General features: G+C 44.5%; 1 protein-coding gene across 4 annotated transcripts in view; it reads left to right on the top strand.

The window, feature by feature from the left end:
* The window catches only part of USP9X (ubiquitin specific peptidase 9 X-linked), a 589,740-nt gene that overhangs the window by 443,028 nt on the left and 128,808 nt on the right, over nucleotides 1-17,904 (top strand). For all 4 annotated transcript variants that reach the window (XM_033949377.1, XM_033949378.1, XM_033949379.1 and 1 more), the window contains 4 exons: nucleotides 274-464; nucleotides 1,060-1,233; nucleotides 4,557-4,698; nucleotides 9,284-10,034. In XM_033949377.1, the coding sequence (XP_033805268.1) occupies nucleotides 274-464; nucleotides 1,060-1,233; nucleotides 4,557-4,698; nucleotides 9,284-10,034 (1,258 nt within the window). The remainder of the gene's footprint in view (nucleotides 1-273; nucleotides 465-1,059; nucleotides 1,234-4,556; nucleotides 4,699-9,283; nucleotides 10,035-17,904) is intronic.

The raw sequence follows: 17,904 nt of genomic DNA on the forward strand, positions 1-17,904 counted from the left end.
AGCTAGGAAGGCAATGTCTTAAGGATTCAATAACAAGAATTGACCTGCTTGGTCTTTATTTCAGTTCCGCCCCTTTCAGCTAATGTTGAAAGACCCATTAAATGCAAAGCTTAAAGCTTGTCAATTTGTTGTAAGTTTGTGGTGATATGTCACAAAATCTACATGCAAAGAAAAATAGAACATAAATTGTATGGAAGATATATGATCAACTACTTCCAGCTTTCTTTTTGATATTTCACTCATAATTACCTCAATGGTGTTTTTTCTTTGCAGACCAATGTTGATCCACGCGATGATGTGTTTGGTTTTCCTCATCAGTACGAAGACAAACCAGCATTGAATAAAACAGAAGATAGGAAAGAGTACAATATTGGAGTTCTGAGACATCTACAAGTTATCTTTGGTCACCTGGCAGCCTCTAGACTACAATATTATGTGCCACGAGGTTTTTGGAAACAGTTCAGGTCAGATGTGTAACTTGTGGTTAATGTTCATTGCTCAGCTTTGAAAAGCTTCTCATTCACATCTAGATCAGATGTGTAACTTGTGGTTAATGTTCATTGCTCAGCTTTGAAAAGCTTCTCATTCACATCTAGAGCATTAGCTTCAGAGGGCTGTGATTTAGTCTGTCTCCAGTTGTTATGTGAGTGATGAGGCTCAGTTCAGTTTTATGAATTTGACTGGCCATAATAGTCAGGAAAATATGAAGTCTTTTGAAATTTAAGCATTTGGTGCTTTAGAAAAGGAAGGTCAGAAAGTAAATTGCCCATAAGGAGAAAAACTCATGTTTTAGAGTTTGGTTCCTTTCCTTTAAGGAAACTATTTAGTTAATGGGACTTTGGAGCCTGCCCATTGATGATGCACATCCTTGCTCAGGGTTCTGTGCCTGAAAATGTAGCCATCTCCTATCCCAGTGCTGTGTAAGCACAGATCAGGAGCTGAGGGCATGCAAATATATCTGGTATGATGATTGCATTTTCACAGTAAGCACTGATATATAGCTAATAATATTTTGCTCAAGCATTTTGTCAACTTAAATATTTGGGGTTTTCTTGGTAGACTCTGGGGTGAACCTGTCAATCTACGTGAACAGCATGATGCTTTAGAATTTTTCAATTCCTTGGTGGACAGTCTAGATGAAGCTTTAAAAGCTTTGGGCAATCCAGCAATGCTGAGTAAAGTCTTAGGTGGATCCTTCGCAGATCAAAAAATTTGTCAAGGATGCCCACATAGGTAAGTATGAATACATACTTTATCAGAAGTTTTGCTGTTTAATTCATTAATGTATGTTTGTTCAATATTTATTGTAGTATGGCATACAAAATATTTAATTTGTTGTTAAAATTTTCAGTTTTCAATCTTCAACCCAAATAAGTTGTCATGACTGTGGTATACTTTACTAGTCTTTGATCATATTTATCAGCAAAATGCTCACTCGTATAAACAAAATCTTAGTAAAAGGCTTCTATCTATTTGAGATATAGCTCTCCAAAAGTCTTCCAGCTCTCTCTCCAGGTCTGTAGTGAAGAATATGGCTCCCTCTGATTTCATTAGAAGCCAAATAAGTCAGAGTGGGATCTCCTGACTCTTACTCTAAAATTAACCATGACTGTCAGAGAAGAGGAGGCTGCCTTGTTCATGAGAAACCTCATGTTTAGAGGGGCTGGGAGTAAAGATGAGTTACTTATCTCAGCCATAGATTCTGTCTCTGAAAAGCATTTACTGACGAGAGTTGCATACTCAGTATATAAATAAAAATCTGTAAAATCATTTTTTAATAGTTAACATTCTGTGTATCATTCAGTATGATTTATTATTTGCTATTTTTATTTAGAGAAACAGAACTAGTACATACTTAGTAATTGTAATTGGTAAAATCTATCATCATCTGTTTCTTAAGATGTATTAAATGTTTTGAAAGCTGCTACATACTAACTTCTGCATGCATGAATCAAAGCTGTTGTGCTAAATCTCATCAGTGATCCATTTAGACAGCAGTGATTTTATAACAGATAAAGGGGGGGAGTTAAGTGGGAGGGTTATATACTACCCTGTTTCCCTGAAAATAAGACCTATCCCGAAAATAAGCCCTAGCATGATTTTTAAAGATGCTCCTAATATAAGCCCTACCCCAAAAATAAGCCCTAGTTAAGATCAACCCCTGAAGCCCCCCCCCAAAAAAAATGTCCCCCGACACTCTCCAACTCCATCCCTGACACTAATGCTGCCCAATTCGCCGAAATAAATCAAACTCGTCAATTCAGTGACCCCCCCCCACCCCAGTGAAACCTGACATACCTCTGTTCCAAGGCCTCCTAAAGCAGCGGCAGCACTCTGAATGGGCTGCTTTGGGGTCTTCCCTCTGCCGTGTCACAATGGGAGGGTTAGAGGGATTCTGCTGCACAAGGGGATGGGAGTGATAGATAGATGCTACAGAGGGAAGACCCGGCCCAGGCAGGGAAGACCACGGAGCAGCCCGTTCACAGCGCTGCCGCTTTGGGATGCCTCAGAGTGGACGTATGTCAGTCTCACGGTGGGAGGGCAGTGGGGTTCTTCTGCACAGAGAGATGGGAGGGAGGGATAGAAAGATGCAGCACAAGAGGATGGGTGATAGGGGAGGAAAGATGCTGCAAATGAGGGGGTGAGAAAGAAAAGAGGAAGAATAAGGGTGGAAGAGAAAGATGATTGTTGTATATGAAAAAAGACATCCCCTGAAAATAAGCCCTAATGCGTTTTTTTGGAACCAAAATTAATATAAGACACTGCCTTATTTTCGGGGAAACATGGTACTATCCATTCAGTCGTGGCCAACTCTTGAATACTCTGTAGACCAGTCTTTACCATGCTTACCTGTTTTCATTGATTATACTAAGGCTTTTGACTGTTGAGCAAGACAAACTTTGGAAAGCACTGAGTGAGGTAGGAGTGCCAGGCACCTAATCAGGTTAATCAGATCACTCTACTACAATCAAGAAGCTACAGTGCGAACCAGGTATGGCGATGGCAGAATGGTTCAAGATCAAAAAGGGTACAAGACAAGGATGCATCCTCTCTCCTTTTCTTTTCAATCTCCAGGCAGAAGTAATCATGAGGAAGCTGGACAAAATAGGCAGAAGAACCATCAGCAATCTGAGATATGCAGATGATGCTACCCTGCTTGCAGAGTGTGTGAAGGATCTCAAGAAGGTGATACTGAAGCTGAAAAAAGAAAGCAAGAAGATGGGACTTTACCTGAACATCAAGAAGACCAAAATCATGACTACCACCACCAAGAAAGTTCACATAAAGATAAACAATGAAGAAATAGAAGTGATTGACGGCTTCATTTTTCTTGTCCCTCAATCATAGTGGCGGTTTGATAGCAGAGATCAGATGGACCATTCGGGTCTTTATCTGCTGTCATCTACTACGTTACTATGTATCAAGCATCGATTAGTACTGGGGTGTGCAGCCATGTTGAGTATGGACCAAATATGGAAGTGCAAGGACGTCTCGATCACCATCAAATAAAGACTAATCACTGCCATTGTGTTCCCAATCTTGACAAATGACTGTAAGAGACATGGACACTCATGAAAGCAGATAGAAGAAAAATTGATGCCTTCGAGCTGTGGTGCTGGAGAAGACTTCTATGAATCCCATGGACAACTAGGATCACCAACAAAGATGTTCTTGATCATATAAACCCAGTGTTGTTCCTCGAACACAAGATTACCAGACAGAAACTGACCTATTTTGGGGCTTGTGATGAGGGTAAATTCACTAGAAAAAGATATTCTTCTTGGAATGGTCAGTGGTGAAAGGAAACAGGGGAGACCAAGAGATCACATCAAGAATGACATGGGAATTAACATCAAGCAATTGAAAGAGTTATATATAGTATACCATATTATCTTAAGTAATTGCCTACCCCTCTGCTTCAGGACCCAAAACCCCCCAGAAAATTTTGTTTTAAAACCAAATCATGATTCTCCCAATAATTGCCTTCCAGCATTGCTGATCTTCCCCACTCCCAAAATGTCCAGATCTCATCTCAGGGTTATGGTGCTTGGCCAGTGCAGGGTCTTAAGGATCTGTGTGGGCTCAAGACCCAACACCAGTGCAGTACCATAACCTCAAGATGAGGTAAGAAGAGAGATCTGGTCATCATGGGGAGAAGGTAGAAAAAAGCAATGGTAATTATTGCAGGAGGCAGGATAGAAGACAGAAATGGTGGTTGTCATGGGGGGGGGCAAGATGGAGGAGAGAATTGGTCATCATGCTGAGGAGGGCTAAAGGAGATGAATGATACATCTGTTAATCTCACACCGTAGACTTCAGAAAACCTGGTGTTTCTAATAGCCTGCCCAATTAGAAAGAATATGGCATAGATAAACTTGGTGTGACTGGAAAATGTAAGTTTTAAGAAATAAAATGGAGGAAGAAGGGAGAGTTTCATGAGAATATAAAAAGATGAAGGGAGTCTAGAAAAATTCTGGTTAACATTTAGAAAAATATAGGTAATACTTTAGAACTTGCTAGCTATGCAAGGTTAAGATTTCTAACTTTTCCTGCAGGTATGAATGTGAAGAATCTTTTACAACCCTGAATGTAGATATTCGAAACCATCAAAACCTCCTGGACTCTCTGGAACAATATGTAAAAGGGGACTTGTTGGAAGGTGCAAATGCATATCATTGTGAAAAATGTAACAAAAAGGTACTCGCTAGGATTTATTCTATTCCTGTAGCCTTAAATATAGAGAATTTTCACCATTTTTGTAAGTATTCTTCCTGCTTACACATATGGTTGTCAACAGTGTGAACAGATAATTTTTAAATTAACAAACAAGCTAATACTTGGTAATAGGATGACAAAATTAGCTAGAATTTTCAACCTATTATCTTGGTATGTGCTTTATTGGTTTATCACTTGTAAATATGAACTTGATCTCGTACAGCTTTTTGTGAGGAGAAAGTTTAACACTTCTATAATATTTCCTTTATTATTTACATTTGATTGTCTGCTTTTCACTATAACACCTCAGAGGTTTACAGTTGAATTTCATTCAATATCTACATTCTAACAATAGTGTCTCTCCCCACCTCAAAACCCAGCATCTTTACAATTCCCAATGATGATAAATATACCCATCCTTACCTTCCAAACCAAAGATTCCTGAACTGATCTTATAGTTTACTACTGTATTAAAGCTTATTAAAATGCTGTAATCTGGTTTTAGCAGCTGTTAAGAAATGCATTATTGCATAATATCAAACAATAGATTTCCACATCCATCTCGTAGATGAATTGGATACAAAGTATACCAAAAATAATGACCTATATTGAATGCATAGCAGCTCATTAATGTTCAAATAATAAACACAGATCCCAATATATAATGCAATCCTTGTTAAACCATGGAAATCTAGAATATCTCAAGCTGTGTGGGTAATGTGTACTGTCAATGGAGAGAGAAAGTAGCCTAAAGCAGTGGGCTAAGAACCAAGAAAGCCAGGTTGAAATCCCTTTGTCATTTCTTGTGATCTTGAGCAAGTCACTTAGGGCTAGATTCACTAAAGGTAGTGACTCACTCGCTGTTGGCCGATTCTCTGGCCAATTTTCCAACAGCGATTGAATTACTATCAAGTTTGTATACAAATGATTTGTACGGAAATGCAAATCATGTGCATGCAAACCCACCTACTCAATCGCTCAGTGAGTGATTGACGCATGCGTAGAGCCCTAACAGTAGCAACAGGGGAAGCAGCCTCCTGTCACTGCTGTCAGGGCTTCTGCAGGGTTTTTTAATGTAACATGTTCTGCGTGTCTTAAACATGTACCATCTTTCCCATTAAAAAGCCCCCCCCCTCGAACCCCAAAAGGATGGCAGGAGGGATTCCCACTCCCTCCTGCCAGGAAAGACCTCTCCCTATCCCACCAGAGGCCCCCATCCCCCTCCAGGCCCCCTTGCCTTAAAGTTGGGAGCAGGAGATATTGAAAGCACCTCCTCTTTTCGTGACGACAGAATAGGCAGCGCCAGATGTCGAGTCTTGGATTGATAAGTCTATGGTGTGCACTTTTCATGTGCCTGATGAGATCAAGGAGGCATTGAAGTTGCCTTAGGAAAATGCCCTTGTCACCATCGCTATGAAGGAGGAACCACATTAAAGGATCCTCAGGATATGCTTTTGAAGCAAGTCTTTGATATTTCATCTCAGGGGTTGCAGGCAACCAATTGCAGTAGCTGTGTGGCTAGAGCCACACAGCTACTGGATTAAGTATGTTCTGGATTAAGTATGTTCTGAATGCCCCGTTGGGTCTTTCATTTCAGGCTTCTGAGGTCTGCAAGTTTGAAATTGGCTCATCCTTTTTGGTAGACTCTTCCTATGACTTTGCATCAGGCTTTCTCTGAGCATTGCAGGTCCCTCTGGTTAAGGAATTGGTCAGTGGATTTGGCTTCTAAGAACAAGCTGCAGAGGCTTCCCTTTCAGGGCAACTTCTTTGGGGAAGAGCTTCAGGGACTCAAGATCCCCAGGTTGCCAGGAGACAAGCCCAATGGGATCTGTTGCTTTTTGTTGCATGGCAGGTTTTGGGAAGCAAGTGATACTGTACAGGTCTTGCAAGTACTTCCCAGTGCCCTAGATACTTAGAGGGTTCAGGCATTTTTGGAGTGGCTGTAGAGGAGGCCAGGATGCAGGGGGCCATCCCTCCAGGGCAAGCTTATGATCCACAAAAAAGGAGTTGGGCCCTTTCTCTGGTGGGTTCTATCAGAGGCTGACCCAAATCACAGAGGGCCAGTGGGTTCTGGAGGTCATTAGGGACAGCTATACTCTTGAGTTTGCCTGGCTGCTGAAGGACTCTTTTCAGGTGCCCCCTCCTGCTCTTAGCAGAGGTGGTCATTGACCTCACAGAGACTAGCACAGCTTTAGGCTGTGCTTCTGGTTCATCAGCAAGAAAGAGGTACCAGATAATACTCCATCTACAGTGTGTGAGGCCTTATTGCAAGGAGTTTGAACAGCATTGCAGGCTTTATCCTATCTCAAGAAGACTGAATGCTTGAGTGTTTGGAACTCAGAAATTTGTGCAATCTAAATCTTTACTGACCACCAAATGGGTCTTAATACAGAAATTACCAATAATAGATACCACTATATTTAAACTTTTATAAAGTGCTCAGAGATCTGATGAGACTATCAGCGGTTTTACCCACCGGTAAAGTGGCTTACTTTTCAATTGTTGCACAAGCACTTAAATTTCTATTGAATGTAATGCTGTAACATATATACTTTTTCTAAACTTTTCACTTATGTAACTATAAATGGAATTATTTGGATAGTTCACACTTAGCTTGTTGTGAAAGTTCTTCTGTTCAAGTTGTCAAGGTTCTGGGGTTCTGACGCATTACACATAAAGATGCTGATTCAGAGAACCCTTTCCAACACTATCAAATTTCTCATCAAGGCAGATGTCTCTACTAGCTTTTCAGCAATGAAAATGGCTGCTGAGACTTCAGTCATGGCAGCCATTTTCATCACTGAAAGAGTATGGGCAGGAGCGAGTGGGAATTGCTCCTGCCCCAACATGCTGCTAAACCACCAAGGAATCAAGGTAGGTCTGGAATCCTTCCTCTGAGTCTGGAAAGGGGAGATGTTGGGGGGGGGAGAGGGGGAACGCTCTCTTTTCTTATAAAGGGGGGGGTGCTGATGGCGGGGGAAGTCTCCCAATTCAGAGAGGGACTGATGGAAGCAGCAGCGGAGAAGGAACACTAGTGGGAGGGTGATTCATAGAAATGAGATTTTAGGGGAGAACTCGAGTATAAACTGAGACCCTTGAAGCTGTCCAGATACCATATATACTTGAATATAGGATGAGATTTTTGGGCCAAAAAAGGCCCCAAAATGGGGGTCTCATCCTATATTTGCATCATCACCCGGTGACTAACCGACACGTGCTCTAGGCCTGCTGTTAGGCCGGGACAGGAGAGTACCACCTGTCCCAGCCAATACAATTTTTTTACCCCCCCTCCCCCACGTACCTTTTCTCTGGTGGTCCAGTGGTGTATGGGCAGGAGGAGCAAGCTTTCTGCACTCAAAACTCCTCCTTCCGATCTCGCAACCAGTGGCGCACCTGGGCCATCAGGCAGGAGTGAGTTTTTCAAGCGGCGCAAGGCCATGCGGGAGCTCGAAAAGCTCTCTCCTGCCTGCTGGCCCGGGTACACTGCTGGCCGTGAGATCCGAAGGAGGGGTTCGAGCGCAGAAAGCTCGCTCCTTCTGCCCATACACCGCTTGACCACCAGGGAAAAGGTACAAGGGGGAGGGGTAAAAAATTGTTTGTATTGACGTGATACAGGAGGAATCCCTCCTGTCCCAGCCTACACAACTAGAGGGGGAAGAGGGTACAGGGAAAGAAGGTGGGACAGGGTGCAAAGCATGGGAGGGAAGGGGGCTGGATGCAGAGCCTGGCAGGGAGTGAGGGGGGCTGGGTTCAGAACTGGCAGGAAAGAGGACTGGGTTCAGAGCCTAGTAGGGGAGGGAAGGGGGCTGGGTGCAGAGCCTGCTAGGGCAGGGAAGGAAGGGGGATGGGTGCAGAACTTGGCAAGGAGGGGAGCTGAGTGCAGAGCCTGACGGGCAGGTGTGAGGGAGGGGACACTGGGTGCAGATCCTACAGGGCATGGCACTTGAATATTAAGCCCCCATTTTTATATTTGAGTCAACTATTTTTCCTCCTTTTGGGGGGAAAAATGGGGGTCTCGACTTATATTCAGATCAACTTATGTTAGAGTATATATGGCAAATGGACATCCAGATAATCAGCGTTCAACTGTAATACCAAAGAATAATAGCAAATTTTAAGAAAAACAGAGCTTTATATAATCAATGATTTTGAGCGACCCCCAAGATGAGCTTTTAAAAAAAAAATTTATCATTATTTTCTGATCAAACACAATGAAATTCATGGTAAAAACTTCAGTTCACACAGTTACTCCAACTTTAGGTTTTTCTGGACAACCCTATTCCTGGTTATACATCTGGCTTTGTTATTGCAATACTGGCCAGAGATAGACTGCAAAGGTTCTTAAATGCTCACTTTGAGGCTAATGGCCCCAAAATGGGGGGCTGGTGGGAGTGCATAACCCACTGGTCTGGAGGAACTAAAGGAAAAAAAATTAAAAGGTAAGATCTAAATTTTTCCTTTGCTGACAGGTTCCTCAGCATGATCTGAATTTCCATTGTTTAATCATGTTTAAGAATATTTTTTACTTTTATTTGTTATTGAATTTTTGCTGTTTTCTTTTTTAAAGGTTGATACAGTGAAGCGTTTGCTCATTAAGAAGTTACCTCCAGTACTTGCAATCCAACTGAAAAGATTTGACTATGACTGGGAAAGGGAATGTGCAATCAAATTCAATGACTATTTTGAGTTTCCACGAGAACTAGATATGGAGCCTTATACAGTGGCAGGTGTAGCAAAGTTGGAAGGAGATGAAGTAACCCCTGAAAATCAGGTGATACCTAATGAACAAACAGAGAGCGAGCAGTCTGGGAGTACTAAATACAGGCTAGTTGGTGTGTTAGTGCACAGTGGCCAGGCCAGCGGCGGTCATTATTACTCATACATCATTCAGAGGAATGGTGGAGATGGTGAGAAGAATCGTTGGTATAAGTTTGATGATGGAGATGTAACAGAGTGTAAAATGGATGATGATGAAGAAATGAAGAACCAGTGTTTTGGTGGCGAGTACATGGGGGAAGTGTTTGATCATATGATGAAGCGCATGTCTTACAGACGTCAAAAGAGATGGTGGAATGCTTACATTCTTTTTTATGAACGTATGGACACACATGAGAGAGACAATGAACTAATAAAATATATTACAGAACTTGTGGTCACCTCTAAACCTCACCAGATTAAGATGCCTTCTGCCATAGAACGTAGTGTCCGAAAACAAAATGTCCAGTTTATGCACAATCGCATGCAGTACAGCTTAGAATATTTCCAATTTGTAAAGAAACTGCTAACCTGTAACAGCGTGTATTTGAATCCTCCCCCAGGTCAGTATAAAAAAAAACTTAATCTATATATTTTTTAGGTGCTGGATTGATTTCTAGGAACAGCAGATCAGATCTTGTTAGTGGTTTTCCTAATTATAATGACCTCTTCCTTAAACTCTTTCCTTCTAGAGCTGTGGTAGTGATTAACACTGCTGGACATTGTAGGTGATTTTAATGGATTTTTTTAAGCTGAGTTTTTTCACAGTTAAAGTGCATTATTTGCTATTACATGACATTAATATGAATGCAGTGCATGTTTTTTCAGATATAGTGAATTCTGTTATTCAGCAGCCTGGTAGATGCCAGATAACTTTAGTTTCTGGTTGAGAGTTACTGTAAAAATAGTTTTCTCTCCCACCCCCACTTATGGGTCCATCAGCCATCAATCTCCCCTCCCCTGTCCTTCACCCAACTGGACCCTTCCCTCCCACACACTTCTGGTGCACATCCCCGGGTCTTCCTTCCTCCATGAGGGTCTGACCTCCTGTACTCCCCCCCCCTCTCAATTACACAAAGCAGCAGTGGCAGCTGGTCAACAGAGACAGTGCTATAAACAGGCTGCTCGTGGCCAGCCCCAGCAGGTCCTTTCCTTTTCCGCACCAGAAGTGACACTGCAGAGGAAAGGTCCTGCCGGGGCTAGACACAAGCAGCCTATTTACAGCTATGTCTCTGCTAACAGGCTGCTTTGGGAAAGGGAGGGAGAGGGGTTGGCGGGTCAGGACCACAGCTACTGTTGTTTTGGGGCTTGGAGAGAGGGGGATTAGGTTAGGACCCCACTGCTTCTGCTTCAGGTAAAGAGGGGAAGGGGGGTTGGCGAGTCAGGACTGCTACCGCTGCTGCTTTGGGGGCTGTAAGGAGGGACGGAGGGGAAGATGTCTGGCCAGAACCACTGCCACTGCAGTTTTGGGGGCTGCAGGGAGGGATGAAGGGGGAGTTGTCAGGTCTGGACTGCTGCCGCTTCAGGGAAGGAGGGAGAGAGGACTTTTTCTTTTTAGCCGGTTGGGTGAGAATACCGGTTGCTTGAGTACTTGATAATTGGGATTTTATTGTAATTTGTTGTATTTACTCAAATTTCTTGTTTAGGTTAACCTCTGCTCAATAGATTGTACTGAGGCCTATGTTTTGTTTCCCTTCCCCTCAATCTATAGCTTTTGAACAGCTTGTGCTAGCTGAGCAAAACTTGGTATAAAGCTTGCTGATTGATCATTAGACCAAGGGTGTTCAACCTTTTGGCTTCCCTGGGCCGCATTGGATGAAAAAAAAAAATTCTGGGGCCGCACAAACACTAGCTGATGAGCAAAAAAAAAGGTTGAGCAGGTCCAAAATTTGCAATCACTAATATAGAAGATGTACGTATCTAATAATAAACCTTCATTAAAGGGTCACTGTGGAGAGGAACCCAAAAAAGCAGTCCCAACTCTGAGGCATCCCAACTCTGATGCTCCTGGTTCTCCCATTCACTTCTATTACAGCTAAGGTGAGTCTCTTCAGAGGTGAGCCTCATCAGAGCGGGGATGCTGAATCAGCTGTCAGCGGTGCATGTGGAGGATCGTTCAGTCAGGGTAAATATTACTGCTTTTTTGGGCCTCCCAATTTGAGCTTAGGCTCCGTCAAAATGAAAATCTCCCCTGCTGTAGCTAGTAGGGATCCCCAAGCCTCCCCAACTAATGGCAACCTCCTCTCCCTCCAACTTCCCAAGCTCTGCAGCTGGCAGCAATATTGCAGAGCTGCTGCCTTCCCTCCTCCCTGCCCCCTACCCCCTTGGCTTTCATGTATGCATGAAAGCAGTGGCAGCTTGAGGATATTGCCATTGACTGCAAAGCTTGGAGATCTTGGGTTGCCAGACTGGAAGAAGATGTCTTCAGTTGGCAGGGCTTGGGAATCCTCACTAGCTCAAGTATTTATAAATGCACTCAGACAGGGAGAAACTTTGGTGCCCATCCACTAATTTTAGGCTCCAGTCCCTCCCCCAAATCAGCTGTATATGACTACGCCACTGAATACAAAAATAATTGTGATGCAAATATCCCAAAGCTAGCATATTCCAGTTAATAGATTAAAAAAATTTTTTTTTCTACCTTCTCTGGATGTTTTGCTTTTCCATCATCTTGGTCCCAGTTTCTCTTTCTGCTTTTTGTCTATAAGAACATAAGAATTTGCCTCCGCTGAGGTAGACCAGAGGTCCATCTCGCCCAGCGGTCCGCTCCCGCGGCGGCCCATCAGGCCCTTTTGCCTGAGCAGTGGTCCCTGACTAGCTCTATAACCTGTCTCTACTCCTATTCCTATAACTTACCTCTACTCCTATCCCTTTAGCCCATCTCTACTCTTATCTATACCCCTCAATCCCTTTGTCCTCTAGGAACCTATCCAAACCTTCCTTGAAGCCTTTACGGTGCTCCTGTCTACCACAGTCTCTGGAAGCACATTCCATGTATCCACCACCCTCTGGGTGAAAAAGAACTTCTTAGCGTTTGTTCTAAACCTGTCCCCTTTCAATTTTTCCGAGTGCCCCCTTGTACTTTTCCAACTCTCTGAGATAGGCATTAGCTCCATAGTTCTTGATTGGTTCTCCAAATTCTTGCGCTCCCGCTCTTACATGGTTAACATGAGCGGCACCTCATCCTCCCCCTGGACCCCAACTTGTGGTGTCCCACAAGGCTCACCCCTCTCCCCAATCCTCTTTAACATTTACATGTCCTCCCTGAAACTACTCCAATTATCCCCCCTTGAAACTCTTTACACTTACGCTGATGACATCCTCGTCCTCCTTGAGACCGACTCGAACCTCACTAACCTCTCCACGAACATATCCTCATGCATAAAGAACCTCCAATCCTGGGCATTCACAATGCATATGAAACTAAACGAGTCCAAAACAAAACTCCTTTGGCTCGGCCCAAAATTAGACCATCTACCTTCTTCCATCCCATTGACCTCCGGCCCCCCATTACGGCTCGAGTTCTCAAGCAAAGTTCTGGGTGTCACCTTAGACTCTTCTCTATCCTTCAACGAACATCTCCAATCCCTGGTGAAGAAATGCTTCTTCAGCCTTCACATGCTAAGGAAAGTCAGACCCTATTTTCACCAAAAACACTTCGCAGTCCTAGTACAATCCATCATCCTCTCCAGATTGGATTACTGCAATTCTATCTACCTCAGCCTAACCAAGAAAAGCCTCCACAGACTTCAGTGGATTCAGAACGCCGCAGCTAAGCTTGTTTTCGCGAAAAGCAAATTTGATCACGTCTCACCACTCCTGTCTAAGCTCCATTGGCTCCCAGTAATCCCCAGGATCCACTTCAAATGTGCGTGTCTGGCCTACAAGATCCTACATGGCATCCTTCCTGCCGTTATCCCTCTATCCTGGAACTCCCCAACCCCTACTTCCTCCAGATCCTCCCAAATTTTTAAACTATCCTTACCTTCCATAAAAGGTATTTCCCATGTAGGCAAACTTGGGTCATCCCTCCCCTTTAGAATCACTGAGATCTGGAATAACCTCACCTCCCCTCTCCGAACCTCAAGCTCCCTCCAACTCTTCCGCAAACACCTAAAAACCTGGCTATTCTCAAAACTGTAACACTTCCCCCCTCTTAGGCCTCTCACCTTCCCCCTTTACACCTAACTCTTTAATCTCTCCACTGTAGTTCCTCTCTCATCCTTCTTCCTGTAAACCGTGCTGAGCTCCGCATTCGTGGAGATGGTGCGGTATATAAACCCAAGGTTTAGTTTAGTTTAGTTTAGTTTACTTGTGGTTCCCCTTAGTTTGAAAAATCTGTCCCTGTCTACTTTCTCTATGCCTTTCAGGATCTTGAAGGTTTCTATCATGTCTCCCCTTAGTCTCCGCTTCTCCAGGGAGAACAGTCCTAACTGTTTCAATCTGTCAGTATATGAGAGATTTTCCATACCCTTTATCAGTTTAGTTGCTCTTCTCTGGACTCCCTCAAGTACTGCCATGTCCTTCTTGAGGTACGGCGACCAGTACTGGACACAGTATTCCAGATGCGGCCGCACCATTGCACGATACAGTGGCATGATGACTTCCTTCGACCTGGTCGTGATACCCTTTTTAATGATACCCAACATTTTGTTTGCTTTACTCGAGGCTGTGGCGCACTGCGCCGAAGCCTTCAGTGTTGTGTCTACCATCACTCCCAGGTCTCTATCTTCAACTAATTCTCTTTCCAGTGTCTGCTGTCCATTTTTTTCTCCTCTTCTCTCTTGTTCCATTTCCTCCTTATGCCTTGTCTCCAACGTATTGATTTTTCCTTTTCACCTTTCTTAACTTTTTTCTTTTTTGCCTCTGTCCACTCAAATCTAGCCTTCTTTCTCACCCTTCTTCTTTTTAAATGTTCAGCTACCTCTCAATTCTCCATCTTCTCTCAGTCCCTAGCTCTCCCATTTCCCATCTCACTCCTTTTCCAGCCTCCTATTTCCTTCTATCTACTCCCCATTACCACATTTCTACCACTGTACTCACTGTTCTCTCACTCATCTTATCTCCTTTTTGACCTCATCCACATGACTCACCACTTTCAGAATCCCCTCCCTCTCTTCACTGGTCAGGCTATAACTCCTGTCCCTTTCTTTCCATCCCTTGCCTAGCATCTTCTTATCTCAGCTCGCTTCCCTCCTGCTCTCCCATGGATCCATCTCTCCTCCTCTATCCCTATGGTCTAACATTTTGCTCCCTCTCTTTTCTGTTTATCTTCTTCCCTCTCCCTTTGATGCTGAACAATGAAATGGAGAAAAAAAAAGAGAAATGCATCTCTCTGCCTTCCATCCACAGGCCTAACATTTCTCCTTCCCTCCCTTCCATCCCCAGATCCAACTTCTCTCCCGTTCTCTTCCCATCTGTCCCCCATCTCATCTCTCCCTCTGCCTGCCTGCCTCCCTCCCCCCCAGGTCTACCATTTTTACTTTTCTCTTCCCAACAGTTCTCCCTTCAAATATCTCTTTCCCTCTTCCTTCACACCACCCCAGGTCTAACTTCTCTCCCTTCAAACCATTGCCCATCATCTTTCTCTCTGTCCTCTGTCTCTGGTCCAATCAGGCATTTCTTTTAATACCCTCCCCCTTTGTACTTAAAAAAAACAAACAACAAAAAAAACTAGTTCAGGAGGCTTCCTCAGCCCAACATGTTCTCCCCTTCTCTCTGCGCCCATGCATCCTCTACCTCACTCCTCTACCATTACCATGTCCAATAATTCTCTCTCCCTCCTTCCCTCCTCTCTCTTCCCAACAGTTCTCTTCTTTCTTCATCTCCCCATGTGCACCATCTCTTTCCCTCTCTCTGACACCCAATTCTCCCTTTTTATTCCCTCCCTCACCTCAGCATCTCTTTCCCTCACTCCCTTCATTCTTCCATCCTATGGCTCATGTTCCCATCCCTCTTTCCCTTCATTCTGTGCCCTAAGTTTGTGCTCCCTCCCTCCCTTCTGTGCCACAGGTGTTTACCTTCAGGCCAGATCCCTCCTCACTGCTACAGTCATTTTTCAGCTTAAAGTCACAGGCAGCGGCTCCCGTGGCTGATCTGGAAGCCTTCTCTCTGATGCCTGCAGCTTTGAGCAGAAAAACACTGCAGCAAGACGGAGGAGGGAGGCAGCCAGAAAGTAAACACCTGGGGGCAGCAGAGGAAAACGTTGCATCGCCCTTGAGTTGGGCTGCACAAAACGTGCATCGCCCTTGAGCTGGGCTGTGCAAAATACCTTGCTGGGCCGCATGTGGCCTGCAGGTTGGACACCCCTGCATTAGACCATTTTTGTTTTCAAAATTGAGGAATGGGTGTGGTAAAGTTGCATAGTTTGGAATTTTATCATGGGAAATGCACTAAGAATTTTACTGCTTACTCTTCAGATTATGTTCCCTGATGGAATTATGTGCATCTGACTTAAGAATTCCAAAATTCTTCACTTTGTGCTGTACTAATTTTTTTATTTATATTAGTTAACCTTGTATATATAGCATATTTTTCATATGTATCATCTAACAAAATGTCCCCCCATTTCCTCAACCTCCCCCCAATTTTTCTAGAGGTGCCTCAGCTGTAAGCCTTGCCACCAATACCAGCAAGACATATGGCTTAGAGAGCCAGTGGAGTCTGTTCAAAGGAAAAAAACAAAAAAATCCTGAGGCAGTGCCTTTCTGAAGGGAGTCTTTAATTGATTGTAATTAAGTTTTTATTGTTAACAGAAACTTTTCTGTTAGCTAGGTCAAGTATTGCGTAATGAGCACTTTTAAAGGGAAAAAGTGCTCCAGATATTAGGTCGATGTACAGCAGACTGTGGGGAAGCCTGGACTTCGCTTGCCACCCACACAGGGATTTCCCCAAGGGAAATAAGGTTTCCCTTACTGCTGATGTTGCTGGGGACTCACTTACAGCCACTGCCAGCTTGCCTACTTTAGCAGCAGGGGCGGTTCAGGCCTCTCAGCCGCTGCAGGTCTTGGGGGAGGTTTTTTTCAGCAGGTTATACACCGATTTTGGCGGGAAGCGCCTCTATTTTGTCTGCAGCCTTGGGTGACCTTCCCCATGGAGAAACAGGGGCAGGTTTCTGCTGGGTCCACAGTGAGTCCCATTGGGCCACCAGGAGTTTTTTTCCCCCTGATTTTGTTTTAGCTTTGTGCAAGGCTTAACTTCAGGTGGCCGGGGTCCTTCTTCCGCCACAGGGGTCTTGGGGGGGAGATTTTTCCCTCTGCGTCCACCCCTGTTCGGCCTCCCTCATCGCTGGTTTTGATCTCGTCCGTCCCCCCCCCTTTTCATCCAAGCGGCCAAGGGTCTTTTGGGACGAGTATGTTTTGTATGGGGAACAGTTTTTGCTTGAGGAGGACTTGGACCCCTTGGTTGACCTCCAGGATCCTCTCGGGGGGATTGATGCCACTGGCAGAGGTTTTTCGGTTCCACCAGCTGGCGAGGATGCGTCTGTGGTGGGCATTTTTCAGCGGGAAGAGCTCCAGGAGCTTATTCTTCAGGTTTTCTCAGTTTTGTGCTTCGAGGTGGATGCGAAGGAGCTCCCGCGTGTTGTGGATCCCCTGCTTTGGCGGATCCGCTCAGCCTCCTGTTCTTTTTTCCTATGCATCAGGATAGTCGGGATATTGTGCTGGTGCAGTGGAAGGCGCTGGAGATGCCCTTTCGTTTTGCTTGACCTATGGTGCGCCTGTATCCCATCCTGGAGGGAGATAGTGATACTTTGAATTGCTGGTGGTGAACACAGTGGTTTCAACCATCACAAAATGGCATAAGGTGCTGGTAGAGGGCAGCTCAGCTTTGAGGGACTCTGAGGAGCTTAGGTTGGAGTTTCTTCGTAAAGTTTTAATGTCACTGCCCTAGCGGTCCAGGCGGCGATGTGTGGCAGTCTAGTGGCTCGGGCTTGTTTTCAGTGGGCCAAGCATGTCCTTGACTGGGAGTCTGATGACTGGTCCTTGGTGGAACAGGAGGTAGATAAGCTTGAGAAGGGTGCTTCTTATCTCTCGGATGCATGTATGATCTGTTTCAAGCATCGGCAAAGTCCATGGCTCTCGGGGAGGCCATTCGTCCATACCCTGTGGCTCCAAGCTTGGTCGGCGGATGTAGCATCTAAGGCTAAGCTTACAAAATTTCTCTTTCGAGGGTCTTTCTTGTTTGGCGAGGATTTGGACAAGTTGTTCAGACCTTGACTGACTCTAAAGTGCCCCATCTTCCTGAAGATCAGGCTCACCAGCCTGCACAGAGTGGCGTTTGTGTGATTTTCGCAGATAAAGCCCTGGTTGAGGGGAGACGTCTTTTCCTTACACCGGGTCTCCCTGGGGTTGTTTCTTTCAGCACATGCTGTCCTTTCAGGGGGCTCATCGGGGAGTGTGATTCTTCTGCCGGCCCCTCCACCGCCCATCCTGC

Source organism: Geotrypetes seraphini, chromosome 6 (assembly GCF_902459505.1).
Source record: "Geotrypetes seraphini chromosome 6, aGeoSer1.1, whole genome shotgun sequence".
NCBI classification, from domain to species: Eukaryota; Metazoa; Chordata; class Amphibia; order Gymnophiona; family Dermophiidae; genus Geotrypetes; species Geotrypetes seraphini.